We start from the raw sequence: 17,324 nt of genomic DNA, 5'->3' as shown, positions 1-17,324 counted from the left end.
ATAAAAATATAAAAAATGATATCAAAGAAAAAAATACAAATAAACTGAGTTTATAATAAGAAATGAATAAAAAAAATAAAAAAAAATAATAAAGATTGTTTCTGTGATATGTGTCTCTGTGATATATATATGTGTGCGTGTGCGCGTGCGTGCGTGTGTGTGTGTGTGTGTGTGTTTAATTTATTTGAAGTAACATAATTTTTATGATGTTGGTTATAGTTTTAGTGTTACTTAACTATAATAAGCCTGTTGCTGACAAATGAAATTCATGAAATGTATAAATTACATTTAGGGGGAATATAGATGTTCAATGATTTATCACTCTGAAGAAGTTACTGCAGTACTTGGTATCCCAATAGGTTTAAAAGTTAGTTAGTTTTAAATGCTTAGTTTTAAAGCATAGTTTAGACGCTTGGTTTTATACACTTTATGTTAAATGCTTAGTTTTAAAAGCGTAGTTTTAGCTTAGTTTAGTTTTAAAAGTTTTAAAGAGTAAATAGTTTTATTAGGAAGTAATAAAAAATATAAAAAAAGTATCGAAATAAAAAAAAAATTAGAAAAATGAAATTTGATATAAGTATATAAATAAATACAAATAAACTGAGTAAATAATAAAAAATGTAATTTAATAAAAAATATATTTGTTTTAAAAGCTTAGTTTTAGTTCAGTTTTAAAAACTTAGTTCAGGCTTAGTTTTATAAGCATTGTTGTAGCTTAGTTTTAAAATGTTTTATTAGAAAGCATGAAAAAATAAAAATATATAAAATGTATGTTTAATAAAAATATAAACTGAGTATATAATAAAAATTATAATTGAATAAGAAAATATATGTTTTAAAAGCATAGCTTAGTCTTAAAATAAATGTTTTAGTAAGAAGCAATAACAAATTATATATCTAAAAAAAAATAGAAAAAATATATGTAAAAATGATATCTAAAAAATAAAAATAAAGAATTTGAATTTAATAAAGCAAAATATTAGTTTTAAATGCATGGTTGTAGCTTAGTTTTAAAATAAATGTTTTATTAAGAACCAATAAAAAATGTAAAAAAAAAAATTATATCTTTAAAAAATAAAAATAAAATTAGAATTTAATAAAACAAATGATTAGATTTAAAAGCATGTTGTAGATTAGTTTTAAAATAAATGTTTTATTAGGAAGCAATGAAAAAAATATAAAAATTACTTAAGAAAAATTTTACAAAAATGATATCTAATACAAATATAAAAATACAAATAAACTATATATAATAAAAATTATAATTTAATAAAAATATTAGTTTTAGAAGCATGGTTTTAGTTTTAAAATAAATGTTTTATTAGGAAGCTATATATATATATATATATATATATATATTTAAGCAATAAGGTACGAGAGGCAGTGCTGTATGACATTCTGACACAGAACCACATTTCATACTAGAATAACTGACTGAAGCATTGTGTTAAACAAGTATGCAAACTTAGAATAATATGCTTGCAGATATTTAGGAAACATACTATCTATTTTTATTAGTACTGTCAAAATGAGCAGCTGATTATCTTTCCCAGTTTAACAGTGTTAAAAATATTTAACGCAGGGGCAGGGCTAAGGTTGGCCACCCCACTTGTCTTTTTGTTTACTCACTCGCTTTCCTGAAAAGTGTGACTGACGCGATGCAGAAGACAGAATTTATATCTCATTTCTGCTCGTTTTGTTGAACCTTTGCATTTCAGTCGTGACAAATAGACAAACGTGCCGCTCTGTCTTGGTGCTTTGAAAATGAAACTGTTTTCTAAATCCAAAGAACAAAAATTAAGCTTTTGCTTTTGGGACAGTGAGAGGAGCAGCAATCGAACTTGGGTTCACACTAGACAACTGAACCAAGTGTGAAAGCACCCTTAGAGTCACATCAGTTGATGAATATGATTGCCAATCCCAAACATTATTTGGCCACTCACACACACACTCCCATTGGAGACTTGCCTTTTAAAAGCTAAACAGTTCTTTACTGTTTAAAAATTGCACATTGAGACTCCTTCATTGTGATCTATTATGCAGTACGCGTTTCATTTCAGTGACGTCCAGTCATGCCCACTTATTAGCAAACATTGCAGAATGGTTCTGAGGGTTTATAGTAGGAGTATCATCTGTGACAGTGACAGACATGAATCTTGTGAACGAGTGATTCAGAGTTTCATTTGAGAGTTAGTCCAGCTTCAGTCTAAAGAGACAGCACGAGTGAAATCCTCTTCATATCTGAGAGCACAGTGTGCAGACCATACACGAGTCTAAACATAGTGTGCAGACTTTACAGAAACACACTGTGCAAATTTGATAAATCTAGACTGGACTTTGTCTTCAACATTATCGTCCATCTCTGAGGAGAGTGTAGAGAGACAGTTGAGCCGCGACACTCAGAGTGTCATGGAGAAGAGCTCAACAGGTGAAATTAAAATTATCTAGTTAATAAAATTAATAGTTTTAGGTAATGGTGATAGCCCTGGGTCATAGTTGTCGCTAATAGTATTTTCTCTTTGTTTTTCTTAGTTTCAGAAAGACATACAAGCTGGAAGATGATCATGGCTTCTTTCTTTAAGAAAGTATGTAAGGCTGCAAAGCTCTCCTTCTGCTGCTCCCAGCACACAACAGACCCACAGTTAGACAACTCTACAGCAGACGTCAACTTGTTCATCCCTGAGGACGGTGTGGAGAGACTGGAATTGAGTGGAGCCGCTTGTGCCTCCTCAGCCAGAGCTGGATGATCCTGAGCCGTCACCTGTCCCAGAGTCCTTAGACTTTGTCCCAACCAATGGTAAGCCTATGATCATAATAACAACAACAAGATACATTTTACTGAAGCAAAAAATTTGTTTTCAATTAAGTTCATTTAATTTAGCTAGCTAGCACCATCTCTTGAACATGTCAACAGCGCGGGTCATCATGCGTCAGGCTGTGCAAGCAGTTCAGCTCTGCGTTGAACATGGTGTTTTTCATAATGATATTCATCCAAAGAATATCTTATTGAGAAAACACACCTTGGAGCTTAAGTTGATAGACTTTGGCTGCGTTCAGGTACTTTGTAGTAATGGCTACAATCACAGGCATTATAAAATAAAATGAAATAAACAGCTGAGACTCTGTTCAACCATCAGTGTTCACATATCTGCTTTTGTTTGAACCACTTTTTCAATTTTGTTTGAAAAATATTCAACTGTGTTTGCATTTTCAATTCAGCTGGCAAACCGTTCCATAACAGTGTACCTTGAACTGAAAATGTAGATTGTGCAAATTTAGTTTTTCTCTGTGGTGCTATACAGTTCTGTGTAGTTGCACCTCTTGTAGTGATCCCCTTACTACTCTGTTTTGATATTAATTTGCATATAACTTTTGGCGCAAGATTATTTAAACATTTAAAAAACATTTTAATAAGAGATGAATTTATAAAATTTTCAAAACTAAGCAAACTATGTTTTTGTAAAATGTTACAGTGATGCCATCTGGGGTCCGTTCTTCGTACCTCGCTAACTCAGTTAGCTGGATTTGATTGTTGACGATTCCGCGTGATCTTGGATCGCTCGGTTCTTCGAAGCTCATCCTGGACTTGCTGTCATAGCAACAGGTGCGCAAGCTTAAACCTGCTCGGGAGCAGGTTTATTTCATGTAAACAGGATTTAGGCTGCGCTCCTGGCGGGTTATGATTGGTTGAAATGGCGATGTCACATCTGATTGGTTAAAGAGCACGACTGACGCGGACTGACTCACGTGGGAAAAGAAAAGTATCTTGCAAGAAAGTGTATATATATGACAGGTTCCAAAAAATATTTGGCAGCACAACTGTTGATATTATCCAACATTGATCATTCTAATAATAAATCAGCATATTAGAATGATTCCTGAAGGATCGTGTGACACTTAAGACTGGAGTAACAGCTGATAAAAATTCAGCTTTTCATCACAGGAATAAATTCTATTTCAAAGTATGTTAAAATATATTAAAAAAACAAAAACATTATTTTATTTTGTAAAAACAATTTGCAATATTACTGTTTTTTCTGTATTTTTAATTAAATAAATGCAGTCTTGATGAGCATAAGAGACTTCTTTAAAGACTATTGCAAGTCTTACTGACCCCAAACTTTTGAACGGTAGTGTATAAAAAAATAAAAAAATAAATAAAATAACATATCAAGGAAAAAACATGTAACATGGGCAGCATTAACGTATTTAATTTGTTCACTACTTTTTGCCAGCCCTCTCTCCTTGCTTTTCCAGCCTTTGCAGTTTTCCCTTGCGTTTTAATTAAACTCTGATACTCCTGAAATCCCTCAATCAAGAGTTCTTGCTCTGCTGCAGAAAAATACTGAGCGAGCTCCTTCGTCATGTTCGCCGACCAATCAAAGTGTTGCCCATCAATGTTTCTACTATCGATACGTAGCCCCTTTTAAGCCACCCAGTGATCTCAAATAACTTCATCCAGCTATACTGATCATCAACAACAGGTGCGTTCGGAGAACCGGAATAGCGAGCTCATAGTTAGCGCGATGATTTGATCTTGGATGTGTCATTTGATCCTGGATGTAGTAAGCGAGGTACGAAGAACGGACCCCTGGTTGGTTTCTTATCCAAAACTTTTAGTGTTTGTTTATATAAGGATGTAACAGGTTTAATAGTCAGTTGAGAAACCTCACTCCAGACAGTCACACAGTGTGAAAAAATCATTGCATGCATGTATAACTTGGCTGCTTTCAAAGATATATGGTCGTGTTGTAGATTGCGGAGATATATCCGTCATGCTTAAAGATAATGACCCTCGACTTTCGAAAACTTTGACTCTAGCCGAATTCGTCGTGGCATTTGGGGTTTACAGGGACGTCATATGCGAAGTGTTTCCATCCCGTAGAGCCGAGCTAGACACATATTTAGCCATCATCGCTGATTTAGCTGTCACTTATGGAGGAACACTGTTTTATGAATATCATAAGTCTTTCTCCACAAAAGCTGCCATGTTTATTCAGAGGTTCAATCAGAGACTGGACTGGTCCGTAATCGACCTAACGCTCATCAGTAGACACTTTACTGGCCATCAAGCTCTTTCTTGTTCGATCTGTGGCTCTCAGACTCACACGCCCAATCTGTGCTCCAAAACTGTCTCTTTTTCTCCTAAGCCTGGCTCAAATCTTCAGCCTGATCCTAAGGTGACACAATTTGCCACTCCATTGTGTTATAATTTTAATGAAAATGTTTGCAAATTATTTAATTGTAAATATATTCATGCTTGTAGTTACTGTGGAGACGGTCACCCGAAGTCTGTGTGCCCGAGACGAACCCGATTTGTGAGAAAGGAGAAAAAGCAATAAAACCATCAACCCCAGTCAACGTTTCTAAGCTGGGTCGGGCTTTAAAAAATCACCCTAATCGCTGTTTTGTCAATTACTTATTAACTGGTCTTTTTCAAGGTTTTCTTGCAGGATTGTGTTGGATGCCTAATATTTCTCTTGTCTGGAAAAATTTACTTTCTGCTTTAAAGGAACCTGAAATTGTAGATTCATTGTTGGAGAAAGAGGTTAACAAGGGTTTTATGATCGGGCCATTTGATGATCCTCCCTTTTCAGTTTTCCGAATCAATCCCATAGGAATTGCGACTTGTAAATATTCAGGAAAGAAGCGTTTAATTATTGATCTGTCTGCCCCTCATAATGATTCAGCTCAAAGTATTAATAGCCTTATTCCTCTAGCTCCTTTTTCTCTGTGCTACGCTACCATTGATGATGCAATCAAGTTAATTGTAAAGGCAGGTAGAGGAGCATGGTTAGCTAAAGCGGATATCTCAGATGCATTTAAAGTCATGCCTTTACATCCTTCTCAATGGCATTTATTCGGTGTCAAATGGAGAAATAAACTGTATTTTTCAGTTAGGCTCCCCTTCAGCTGTCGCAGTAGCCCAAAAATATTTGACACTCTGTCAGAGGCGCTTTGTTGGATTCTTCTTAATAACTGCAAATTACCGTTTGTACTTCATCTCTTAGATGACTTTCTGCTAGTAGACTACCCGCACGTTAAATCCGATCGGTGCTTTTCAGCATTAAAGTACACTTTCAATGATTTGGGTGTCCCTCTTTCTGAGGAAAAAACACTAGGTCCTCTTAAAACCATCGAATTTTTAGGAATCACATTAGATTCTAACCTAATGCAAGCCTCCCTGCCTTCGGAGAAATTAAATCGTATCAGAGAAATAATGGAAAGTGCTATAAAAGTTGTTTCTTTTTCTAAAAGAGATTTGCTTTCGCTACTAGGTCATCTTAATTTTGCTATGCGGATAATTCCACAGGGAAGGTCTTTCATAGCCAGGCTCCTTGAACTATCAAAGTCCGTTAAAAACCTAAATGATAAAGTTACCTTAGATGAAGGTTGCAGATCAGACCTCAGATTCTGGTCTCTGCTCTTAAATGATTGGAACGGTATATCTTTTTTTCATTATGATGATTTGGAGTCTTCCACAACCCTTAAATTATACACAGATGCCGCGCCTTCCATTGGTTTTGGGGGGGTGTTTAACGGACAGTGGTTCGCTAGTACATGGCCAACTGAATTGTTATCTGTACCTGTTAATACCCTGTCGACTGCACTGTTGGAGTTGTACCCTGTTGTTATAGCTTGTATTTTGTGGGGTAAACACTGGTCGAGGAAACAAATTTTTTTTTTTTTTTGCGACAACGAAGCAACCGTTCAAATTATTAATAAGGGACGCTCCTCTGTACCATTCATAAATCGTTTTGTTAGGCGCCTTACTTGGCTATCTATATTGGGTAAATTTCATTTTCGGGCTGCTCACATTCCTGGCTTAAACAACCAAATTGCTGATTCTTTGTCTCGGTTTGAATTTCAGAAATTCCACCTTCTGTGCCCGGAGGCAGCACCATCCAGCCTGCTCTGTCCCTCTTTCAGCCAAACCATTCTAGATTAGCCATAACTTTACAATCATACTTGCACTCTGCAGCTCACTATATGCGCCATGGTTTGGCTAGAAGTACATTAAAAATGTATGGCTCTGCTTGGTCTCACTTCGGTTCCTTCTGTGCTACTTTTTCCATTGCTGTTATACCAGTTAATGTTACATATGTTTGTGCTTTTATAGTCCACTGTTATGAATCTCAAAAAATCCAGCCTTCAAGCATTAAAAGTATGATCGCCGGCATCCAATTCCACCTGCGCTGCCTGGATCCATCTACCATCAGCTTACTGGGAAACCCATCGATTCGCCTCTTACTAAATGGCCTCAAAAGAGAGAAACCTCAAGGCAACGATCAGCGTCTACCCTTTACACTTTCACTTTTGTCAAAGTTAATATCACGTTTAAGAGCAGGATGCTTCGGGGCTTACACTGATTCAATGCTAGAGTCGGCCTTGCTCACAGCTTTCTACGGTTTTCTAAGGGGGGGCGAGTTTACGACACGCACTAATACTTTTAATCCATCACAAGACCTCACAATTTCTGATGTAACGATTTATTCACAATATTTCACCATATATTTAAAGCATTCTAAAACTGATAGAGAGAAAGAAGGCACTGTAATTTATGTCTCTGGTTCTAACTCAGATTTTTGTCCCTTGTCTTCCATGTTGGCCTACTTGAAAAGCCGTCCACAATCTGGTCCACAGGACCCATTGTTTGCCACTGAGGAGGGGAAGCCAATGTCCAGAGCCTGGTTGTCCTCTCATCTACGCCTTCTCTGCCAATACTGTGGTCTTCCCCCAGAACGCTACACAGCTCATTCTCTACGCATAGGGGCTGCTACAACTGCTGCCTCTTCAACCCGTCTCTACCTTGAAGGCCATGGGGCGATGGTCCTCTGCGGCTTACGAACGCTACTTACGACCTGACACTCAAGCCATCCTTGAGGCTCAAAAAGCTATGAGTGCAGCTCATAAATAAATGTATGGCTTCAACCGCTATTGGGTGTGTTTACTTTATTTCAAGTCACGCTATCGTCACGTAGTAATTGGCTATCTCAAAGCTGTACACTGCAGGAGTTGGACCCTCTAGCTCAGGGTTTCTTATGACCATTACATCTGGGTTCATTGGCTCAAATGTAATTTGCGCTGCTCAATTTATTAAAAGTAATTTGGGTAATTAAATTTAAGGAGGATTGGTCAGCCCAATGATGAATTGGTCGTAGCTGATAATTGTAAATTTAGTCTGGTAACGCTCATTTGGTTCCTCCGCTGGCTCTTCCAGACCGGGAAGAGTCAGGGAGGATTGCCTGGTATGGTCTGTTGGGGGGTTTGTGCTACTCTACTATTCTTAAAATAGGAGGGTTGCCCCTGAAATGGCTGCTCCTTCCCTGTCTTGGCTTTCATGGAGCTCATGGAAAGGACAGGGAACTTGGAACAGAGCCATACCGCCAAATGTAACTTTAGTATTATGCTAATAAAAAGTTGACTAAAGTTTGCCTATATGAGTTTCCTTTTGACTTGAGAGTCCTGACTGAACTGACATTTTGTTTGCTTACAACAGTTTGGAAAATCATTAACATATAAGGAAAACAACAATGGGCCCAAAATTGACCCTTGAGGGAGACCCATCTTATTTCGTAAAGCTGATCTTGAATTATTAATTTTAACACACGGATCTCGGGATTCTAAATATGATCTAAACCAATTCATTGCCTGCTGGGAAAAGTTGAATAAATTTAATTTGTGGAGGAGAATTTCATGATTCACAGTATCAAATGCCTTTTTTGAGATCTAAAAACACTGCACCTACTACATTACCTTTATCTAAAGATTCCTTAATAAATTCTGTGAGATAGCAGTTTGCCATTTCTGTTGAATACTTAGGCCTAAAACCAAACTGTTTAGAATAAAGTAAATCATGTTTTTCTAAATAATCGATAAGTTGTTCAGCTACCAATTTTTCCAGAATTTTAGAAACTGCAGGAAGAATAGAAATTGGTCTATAATTCTGAACCTCATCAGCTGATCCTGCTTTAAAAATTGGAGTTACAATACTAGTTTTCCAATTTGAAGGGAATTTATTTTCTCTAATTGATAAATTTATCAGATTTACCAAGGGCTTTAGCAAACAAGCACTATAGTAGTGAACCAAGTTCATTTTTGTTATTTTATACTGTAAATATGATATCTATAATATAGTAGACTCAGTGAAGACAGGCAATGTGAAGAATCCTCTGGACTGTAACCGATTTTTGTAATTTGAACAGTATTTTACTGTAATATCTACAGTAAGATACTGTAAAATGTATATACAGTATTTTACTGTAAACTGCAAAGGATTGTGGGAAAATATATGATCACTAATGTAATTCTCCTCTACTGTAAATCCGTTTACAGTAGTGAACTTGCCTGCGAAAAACTGACCAATGGCAAGGGAGATTTATTTTTTCCTGTTGAGAGGAAGTGGCGGTAAATTAGAAGAAATTGGAGGAAGTGGAAGTCAGAGAACGATTTGGTGTGGAGATTTCAACGCGCACAGTACTCTATGGGGGAGCACCACAACAGATAATAATGGAAGCATGATAGAGGAAATGTTAGATTGGGGAAATTTCGTATGTATTAATGATGGGACGTATACAAGGGTGGATGTGGCACAAGGTAAATATTCCATGCTGGACTTGACGCTTGTATCGGAGAGAATAGCTGGAAAATGCCAGTGGAAAGTTTTAGAGCAAAGCACCATTGGTAGTGATCACTTTCCTATATGCACTAAAATTTGGAAAGAAATAGCACAAACTAGGGTGGAACGAAGGCCAAGGTGGAGGTTCATATCAGTGGATTGGGTTAAATATGAGGAGATAAGTCAAAGGAAAATAGAATATGTAAATGAGTATGTGGAGGATGTAGAGGCTTTTAACAGAGAGATAAGTGAAGCATTAAGAAGTGCTGCTAGCGAGGTAATAGGTAAAACAATTACAGACAGTTGGAGGAAAGCAGTGCCATGCTGGAGTGAGGAATGTAATAAAGTAATAGAGCAAAGAAATAAAGCACTTAAAAGAGTAAGGAAATCTTTACATTTGAATGATTTTATTTGTTACAAAAGAGCACAGGCAGTAGTAAGTAGGGATGGGAATCGAAAACCGGTTCTTGTTGAGAGTTCAGTGTTTCAATTCCTTCGAATCGTTTGCAAAATTTGCAAACGATTCCCTTAACGATTCCAGTGGGCATGAATGACGTCATCACGTGCATTGAATAGTTGGTAGCACCGATTGTTTTTTTTGGCATTTCTCGGACCCTAGGCTGACCAGGGAGACGCTTTTTTTATTACAGTCGATTTATGGGGCAGGCAGCGAGCGGATCGTGAAGAAAGGTCAGCTGAATTTGACACTTTATGTTTTAGGCTTGAAATCGCTGATACAACCTTTAACAGCTAACTGAGGTGAAATACTGAGGTAAAGTGCATTAGGCAACACCGCTGTTTCTGTCGCGATTTTAAACTGTATTTTCAAGCCCTTTTTTGTTTGTTATTTTCAAGTTTCTGGTCTGGATGAGGTGTATTTTGGATCCTCTTCTTGTGAATGAGTGCCACAGTATCGATGAATACATGATCTGGTAAGCTAACGTCAGAAAGCCAAAGTTGACAAACTTAATGTTAGTCACAGAGCAGCACAATATCTTTTCAACGCTGCCTCTTTATAGCTAGCAAGTTAATTCTCTTCAAATGATGTTTAAGTAAGAAATGTGTATCCATGTCGTATGTAATTTTATAGACGGTCCATAAATTCAGTGACAGACGTGACATAAACAGCGTGCTAACATGAAACACTGAGGTAAAACTGAAACACCGCTGTTAAGTGCATCTTTTGTATTTTATTTTCAAGTTTGTGGTCTCGTGGTCATGTCGTCTGCATCGGAGGTGTATTGGAGTTAGGGTTGGGCGATGTCGACCAATTTGGCATCGTACGATGTCTAATGTGAAACATCGCGATGGACGATGGCATCGTTTCCACCAGTGCTTAATTTGAGCGGGATTTTTAAAGCTTTTTTTAAGTTCCCCCAGTTTTGGTCCTCCAACATCTCAGTTTGTTCCGGCAGTGCGCAACCTGGGTGTTATTTTTGACAGTGGTATGATTTTAGGAAAACAGATAAGTGCTGTCGTGAAGGCAAGCTTTTACCAGCTAAGGCTCCTCAGTAAGGTCAAACCATTCCTGTCCCGAGCTGACCTTGAAAAGGCTGCCCATGTCTTCATCAGATCACGGATTGACTACTGCAATGCCCTCTACACTGGACTTAATCAATCACTCCTCAATCGGCTTCAACTGGTACAAAACGCTGCAGCACGTCTCCTCTCCAACACCTGCAAACGCTCTCACATCAGCCCTGTCCTCCGCTCTCTCCACTGGCTCCCAGTGCGGTTCAGGGTGGAGTTTAAGATCCTGATGTTTGTGTTCAAGGCCATCAATGGTCTGGCCCCTGCCTACCTCACGGAGTTGGTAATGGTCTACCAACCAGCCAGAACTCTGCGCTCCTCTGAACACACCTTGCTGGTTATGCCCAAGTATAATTACAAAAAGTTTGGAGGCCGGTCATTTGCCGTTCAGGGCCCAAAGCTGTGGAACGCACTTCCGGTACTGCTTCGAAGCAACACTGAGTTGTGTGTTTTTAAATCACAGTTGAAGACACATCTTTTTAGACAAGCTTTCGATACGTAGCCACTGACTCGATTGCTGTTTTTATGTAAATTTGTGCTTTTATTTATTGCTGTGTACTGTGATTTTTGTTTTTATTCTGGAAAGCGCCCTGGGCACCTTTCTGGCTGTTGTAAGGCGCTATATAAATACAATTTGATTGATTAATTGATTGATTGATTGATTGTACAGTAGTTGTCTTTTCTGATCATAAACTAAAGTAAGACTAAAAGGGTGTTGTGACACTGTCTGTTACAGGAGATTTCTTCAAGCACAAACTGGATGCTGACCATCAGGGGCAGAATCTGGTACATTCTGGTAATGGCACCAGACAGTGAGACTGATCGTTTGGAGCGGTGGCAATTTCATGGATCTAATTTCCCATGAGTGAGTTGTCTGGTAAAGTACTGATGCATCCCTGCCACAAGTTTGCTCTCTGAGAGGACATTCAGCACTTGGGGCAATGTCATCACATTTAGCAGGACAGGACTGAAGCCAGAAATGGTCAACAGGTTGATGGTTGAGGCTGGAAAAGTTTACTTTGTAAAGCTTACAGTGCATCATATACAGTGTAACATATTTAAGTTTGTATTAATGAACTTATTTTTCTGTGTAATCTATGTACTATACAGTATTTTATTTAATTTGACATAATATAACACTTTAGGCCTACCTCATATTGCAGGTTTGAAACTGTTAAACTGTTTCACTTCAATAACAATAAAGTTTTGAGTTCTTAAACTTAAATAATGTTTTACAGTAGGATAACCACTTATATGTCAAAAGATCAAAGGAATTTAGATTTTTCTTAATAAACAACTGCCCTAAATCACATGCTTTATTCCTACAGTATTTGTATTAAATGGAGAAAACAATGAACAATTGGCAATTTCATTATTATTAATATTATTACATATACATTTTTTTTTTTTTACTAATTAAGTACTTGATTTTTTATGTACATTTTTTATGTTTTTTAAGTAAAAAAATACTGCAATTTTATGCAGGCTACTTAATTTAAGTTTATATTAGCACTTTTTTTTATATAATTCATACTGCTCAAAATACCTGGAAATTTCCCAAAATAACCATTATATGGAGTCAAGATATATTTTTGTTGTTGATATGGATTACGTTGACGAAAGTGATGTAGTAATGTTCACTGTGAAGCTTACACTGCGATGTAAGAGAAAACTGATTTGACCACCTAATTTTCACCAGTAAGAAAGAAGTGTTTTAAAGCTTGTTGTATTGCAGAAGGAGACAATGGTATGAGAATAAGGCCTACATTTAGAAAGAACATTTTAAGGAAAATATAATTACATTTTCATAAGTCTTTTTCTTCTAAAATCTAGTCTGTGGTGTAAAAACTCCCCCGGCCAAATTCCTGTTGTTATCAGCTATCAGTATTTCCTTATTATTTTCAGAATATATTATGAATAAACATTCAGTCTACTCGGTTAGTTGATCTAAACAATAAACAAATTTATACCGTTGGTAAACAACATAAAAACAGACGTCACATAAGGCATTTTAATGAAACTGCTAACGTTACAGCAGCGGGGAATATGAACGTGCATGAGTTATTTTATTTAATCTGTCATTATAATGTTTCGTTTTTTGACCTAAAACACACTGGTGTTGATGACCTGCATTCAAGCTTTCAGTAGGCTTAAATAGATAACCATTTAAAGCAGATTTAGTTCACAAACAACTGACAGTTTTGACCTCAACATGATTTTCAGTTACAAAAATGTATCCTAAAATTCGACATTAGTAACTTACTTTTCGCAGTATGGGTCGCGCGCGCTCACAAGATCTCCCGGTTCTCACGAGTGAATTCAATTGAGACTCGCTCTAAACGGCTCATTTGAATCAGTGAGTTATCGACTCGAGAACAGCTGCGATCGGATCAGTCCAATTCGTGAATGAATCGTTTGGTGGGATTTGCGAACCGATTTAACAGGTTCATTGAAAAGAATCATTTTGTTCATAATTCAGACACCGCTTCTGCGTCTCAGACCACGCGCTTTGAGGGCTGCAACTTTCACTTTTAAATGACAATATCCTGGCAGTATTTGAAATGAACATGATTTCTTAATGTCTAGTGACATGTCAGGGCCATTTTATGATTAACTGAAATACATTTCTTACAAGAGTCAAAGAGGCATTAAAGGGATGGTTCGGAGTAGAATTGACTTCATTGCTATGCACTCCGAAGCCCATCTAAATACCCCATCCGAAGATTTTCTTACCTTAGTCGAACATTTATGGAGATATTAGAGTTTTTCGAATTGCTTGTTACAGGAGTGAATGGTACATGTGATGTATCTCGTAAATTGCACCACTAAACGTGCAAGTAATCTTACCAAACTTGTACAGTAGTGTAAATAGGTTATGTACTCACAAAACGCTGCATCAGAACATTTGTAAGTCCACCATGAGTGTTTTAAAAACATGTTTTAGCCGATCCCTACTAGTCTCAAAAACTACAAATGGCCACACGTCGACGTCACTTCCCTGGTTTGAAAAAAGCACGTAAAAGTCCTCCTACTACATCTGTGTGCATGTCAACTTTTAGGAGGACTTTTACGTGCTTTTTTCAAACCAGCGAAGTGACGGTCCCCCGACTGAGCCTGGTTTCTCCCAAGATTTTTTTTCTCCATTTCTGTCACCTGTGGAGTTTTGGTTCCTTGCTGCTGTCGCCTCTGGCTTGCTTAGTTGGGGACACTTTCCAGCGATATCGTATACTATTTGACCTGAACTGGAGGCTGACATCACTGAATTCATTCATGAACTGCCTTTAACTGAAAATTGATTGCTTACAATAATGGGTTACTTGCGCACTATTGTGCTGTTTGAATGCTGTGAAGTTGCTTCGACACAATCCGTATTGTTAAAAGTGCTATATAAATAAAGGTGACTTGATATGAACAAATACATAATAACAGGTTTAAAATTCAGCACTCCTTTTGAACATTTTTATTTTAATCATTCATGTAAAATCAACTATTTTAATACAGGCATATGTTAACTACAATTACCATGTGTACATTTGTTAATATAATCAGTTTACTCTTAAAATATAACTAAGCATTTAACAAATGGTAAATCATGAACAATCCTTACCAATATCTTGAAAAAATGTTTTCAAAACAGGTTAGCACTCTCCTGCTAAATGAACATTTACTCTTCTTCTAATTGGCCATAAAATGAGTTGTCAAAGTGCTGATGTGTGCACTTGATGTAGTGGAGTAAAACAGTGTCTGCTGTGTGTTTGTTGGTGTATGTTGAAGGTGTTGGTGTAATTCTTATATAACCCCTGTTTTATTTCATCTTCTCTGGTCGCCTGTATCATTCAGTGTCCAATACTAAATTCTTCTGCTCATCTTTAAGGCACTCAATGGTCTTGCTCCCTTCTCTCTTCATGACCTTCTCACTTCCTCTGGTCTTCTAGTTCAGAACTGCTTTGTGTGGCTAGGTTCTGCTAATCTTCAATGGATGGCGGGTCTTTTTCTGTCACGGCACCCAAACAGGGGAACTCGCTCCCCCTTGGCACTCAGAACGGTTACCTCTTTCCGTGAATTTAAATCAAAGCCTAAAATACACTTGTTCAAACAACACTATCACTAAAAGCATTGTGTATTTGTGTTATATGCAGTTGCATTATTTGTGACTGTATTGGGTGACTGTCCAAAGCCCATTTAATTGTTACTTTGTAATGAGTATTTGTTGTATTGGTGTACCTTGGAAAGCTCCTTGAGCCTGGGAAAGGCATTATATAAATTAAACAATTATTATCATTATTATTAAGTGAACCTCCACTGTGGTTATTTATTTATTTATTTTTTGGCTAAAATGTTTGACATGATAAAAGATAACTTTGCAGTGAAAAAATCTATACATTAAAAAAGGAAATGAGAAAGAAACAGAGCATTAAGATATTAAGGAGTCTTTATTTTCTAAGTTGACAGACCAAAGCAGCATTTGTTGTCACAGCATAATATAAATCCAAAATCCCTTTCAATATTTCACTCTCATCAAGCAGGGGAAATACATTCAAATGACAATAGGACCTTTAGATCAGATCTGTAACCATTCCAAAGCTGTATTTTATTGCATGCGTTTACTGATGTGATGGCTATAGCAACTTCAAACTTTTACTAATAAAATTCATCCTCATACGACATCTGTCAAATTAACATGTCTTCACACAGATATTATAAGGTTGAGTCTAAATGCATGATTTTTTTTCTTTTTTGCAGATTTGTTGGAGTCACAGTCATTGTTTCTTGTCAAGATCAGTCATTCCCCAGCACCCGCTTCATTCTTTCCAACAGGGTTCCAGTTCATATTCAGCTGCAAAAACACACTTTGAATGATGCTGTCTATGGCTTCGGCAGCAAGGGACGCACATAGCTGACCACATCATTGAAGCAGAACGGCAAATAGCTGGGAACTTCTTCCCCAGGGAAAGCCACAAGCTGGTCACCCTGACGATTGATGTGCTCGTAGAGGACCCAGACACCACCTTTCACTTTGTGGGAGGAAGCGATGTCGCTGAAATCGATTTCTTGAAGATTGGTTTCTTGGTGTAGGGTCACTTTCCTTCCTTGATAGTTGATGTGCTCAAACAACGTGATCTCAGGGTTGTCCAGGTCATCTGTGATCATCCTGAGGGAAGAAAACTTTTCTTTGTCTTCAAGGGTAGCATACTCTCCTTCCTCAAACACCCGCTGCTTTCCAGTGAAATTCTTCCCATAATATGCTACCCATGGTGCGCCGATGACTTTTACGGACGAGATGACGTCATTGAAGCCCTTTTCTTCTAAGTTGTGGACACTGTTCTTGAATTCAGCTGTTCTGCCCCCAAAGCCTTCTTTGCTAAAAACAATGATCTTGCTCATTTTGAATGATGACTGGAGGACAGAGAGGCTGTTTCTGAAGGAGCTTCCAGAGAGAGTGAGTGACTTGGTGCACAGAGTTGCCTTTTAAAGCACAAATACACCAAAATGGGTGTTGACAAAGTTATGAAATATCTCATCCTTTTTCCAGTTAACCAGGAGGAGTCTCTAAAGAATATGAGTTTCTTGTCAATTCTCAATGAAAAACAAATGACACCTTTTTTCCAGGCAATCTACAAAGAAATCTACAATGAAAATTGCGTCAGTATTTCATCACCCAAGATAAAAGCACAGTCATTTACAAGAACGTTGCCATTTAAAAGATTTTAAGGTAATCAATCAATTCAATGTGATTTGATGTTGAAATCCTGTATAAAAGAAGTGCACACATATTTATAAAGTGTACTTATTGTAGAAATAATATACTTTAATGAACACATATTTTCGCAGCGTAAGTACTTTGTATTTGTTATTCATTTCAAATGTATCACATTTTAAAGTTATATTAACTGCAATAAGTCAAACTTCTGAGTGATATTTTAAACATCTTTCTTTGTACTTTCGTAATTGCTTCTAGTGTCTTTATAATATGGTTAAAGTCAATAAACTGACAAACAATTCACGTGAGCTCACATATACTTTAATATCAGTAAACAACACAATTCAGTGTGAATTAAACGTTTTCAGCCACCTTAATGCACATTATGTGTAATTGATTTCAAATATATTACAGTTTAAAATTACTTTTGAGTGATATTTTTAAACCACTTAAGTGGGACTTTAGTATATTATG

The 17,324-nt window shown here is 37.0% G+C and overlaps 1 protein-coding gene across 1 annotated transcript; it reads right to left on the bottom strand.

The window, feature by feature from the left end:
* Positions 1 to 16,015: 16,015 nt before the first annotated feature.
* On the bottom strand, positions 16,016 to 16,534 carry LOC141332913 (epidermal differentiation-specific protein-like). Its single transcript, XM_073837875.1, has one exon. The coding sequence runs from the start codon at positions 16,532 to 16,534 to the stop codon at positions 16,016 to 16,018; it is 519 nt and encodes a 172-aa protein (XP_073693976.1).
* Between the last annotated feature and the right edge of the window lie 790 nt (positions 16,535 to 17,324).

This window comes from Garra rufa, chromosome 4, assembly GCF_049309525.1.
Source record: "Garra rufa chromosome 4, GarRuf1.0, whole genome shotgun sequence".
Classification (NCBI taxonomy): Eukaryota; Metazoa; Chordata; class Actinopteri; order Cypriniformes; family Cyprinidae; genus Garra; species Garra rufa.
This window is presented reverse-complemented; position numbering and strand designations above follow the sequence as displayed.

Bases quoted from the DNA above. Each gene is read 5' to 3' on its own strand.
- LOC141332913 (XM_073837875.1), bottom strand. From the start codon at position 16,534: ATGAGCAAGATCATTGTTTTTAGCAAAGAAGGCTTTGGGGGCAGAACA.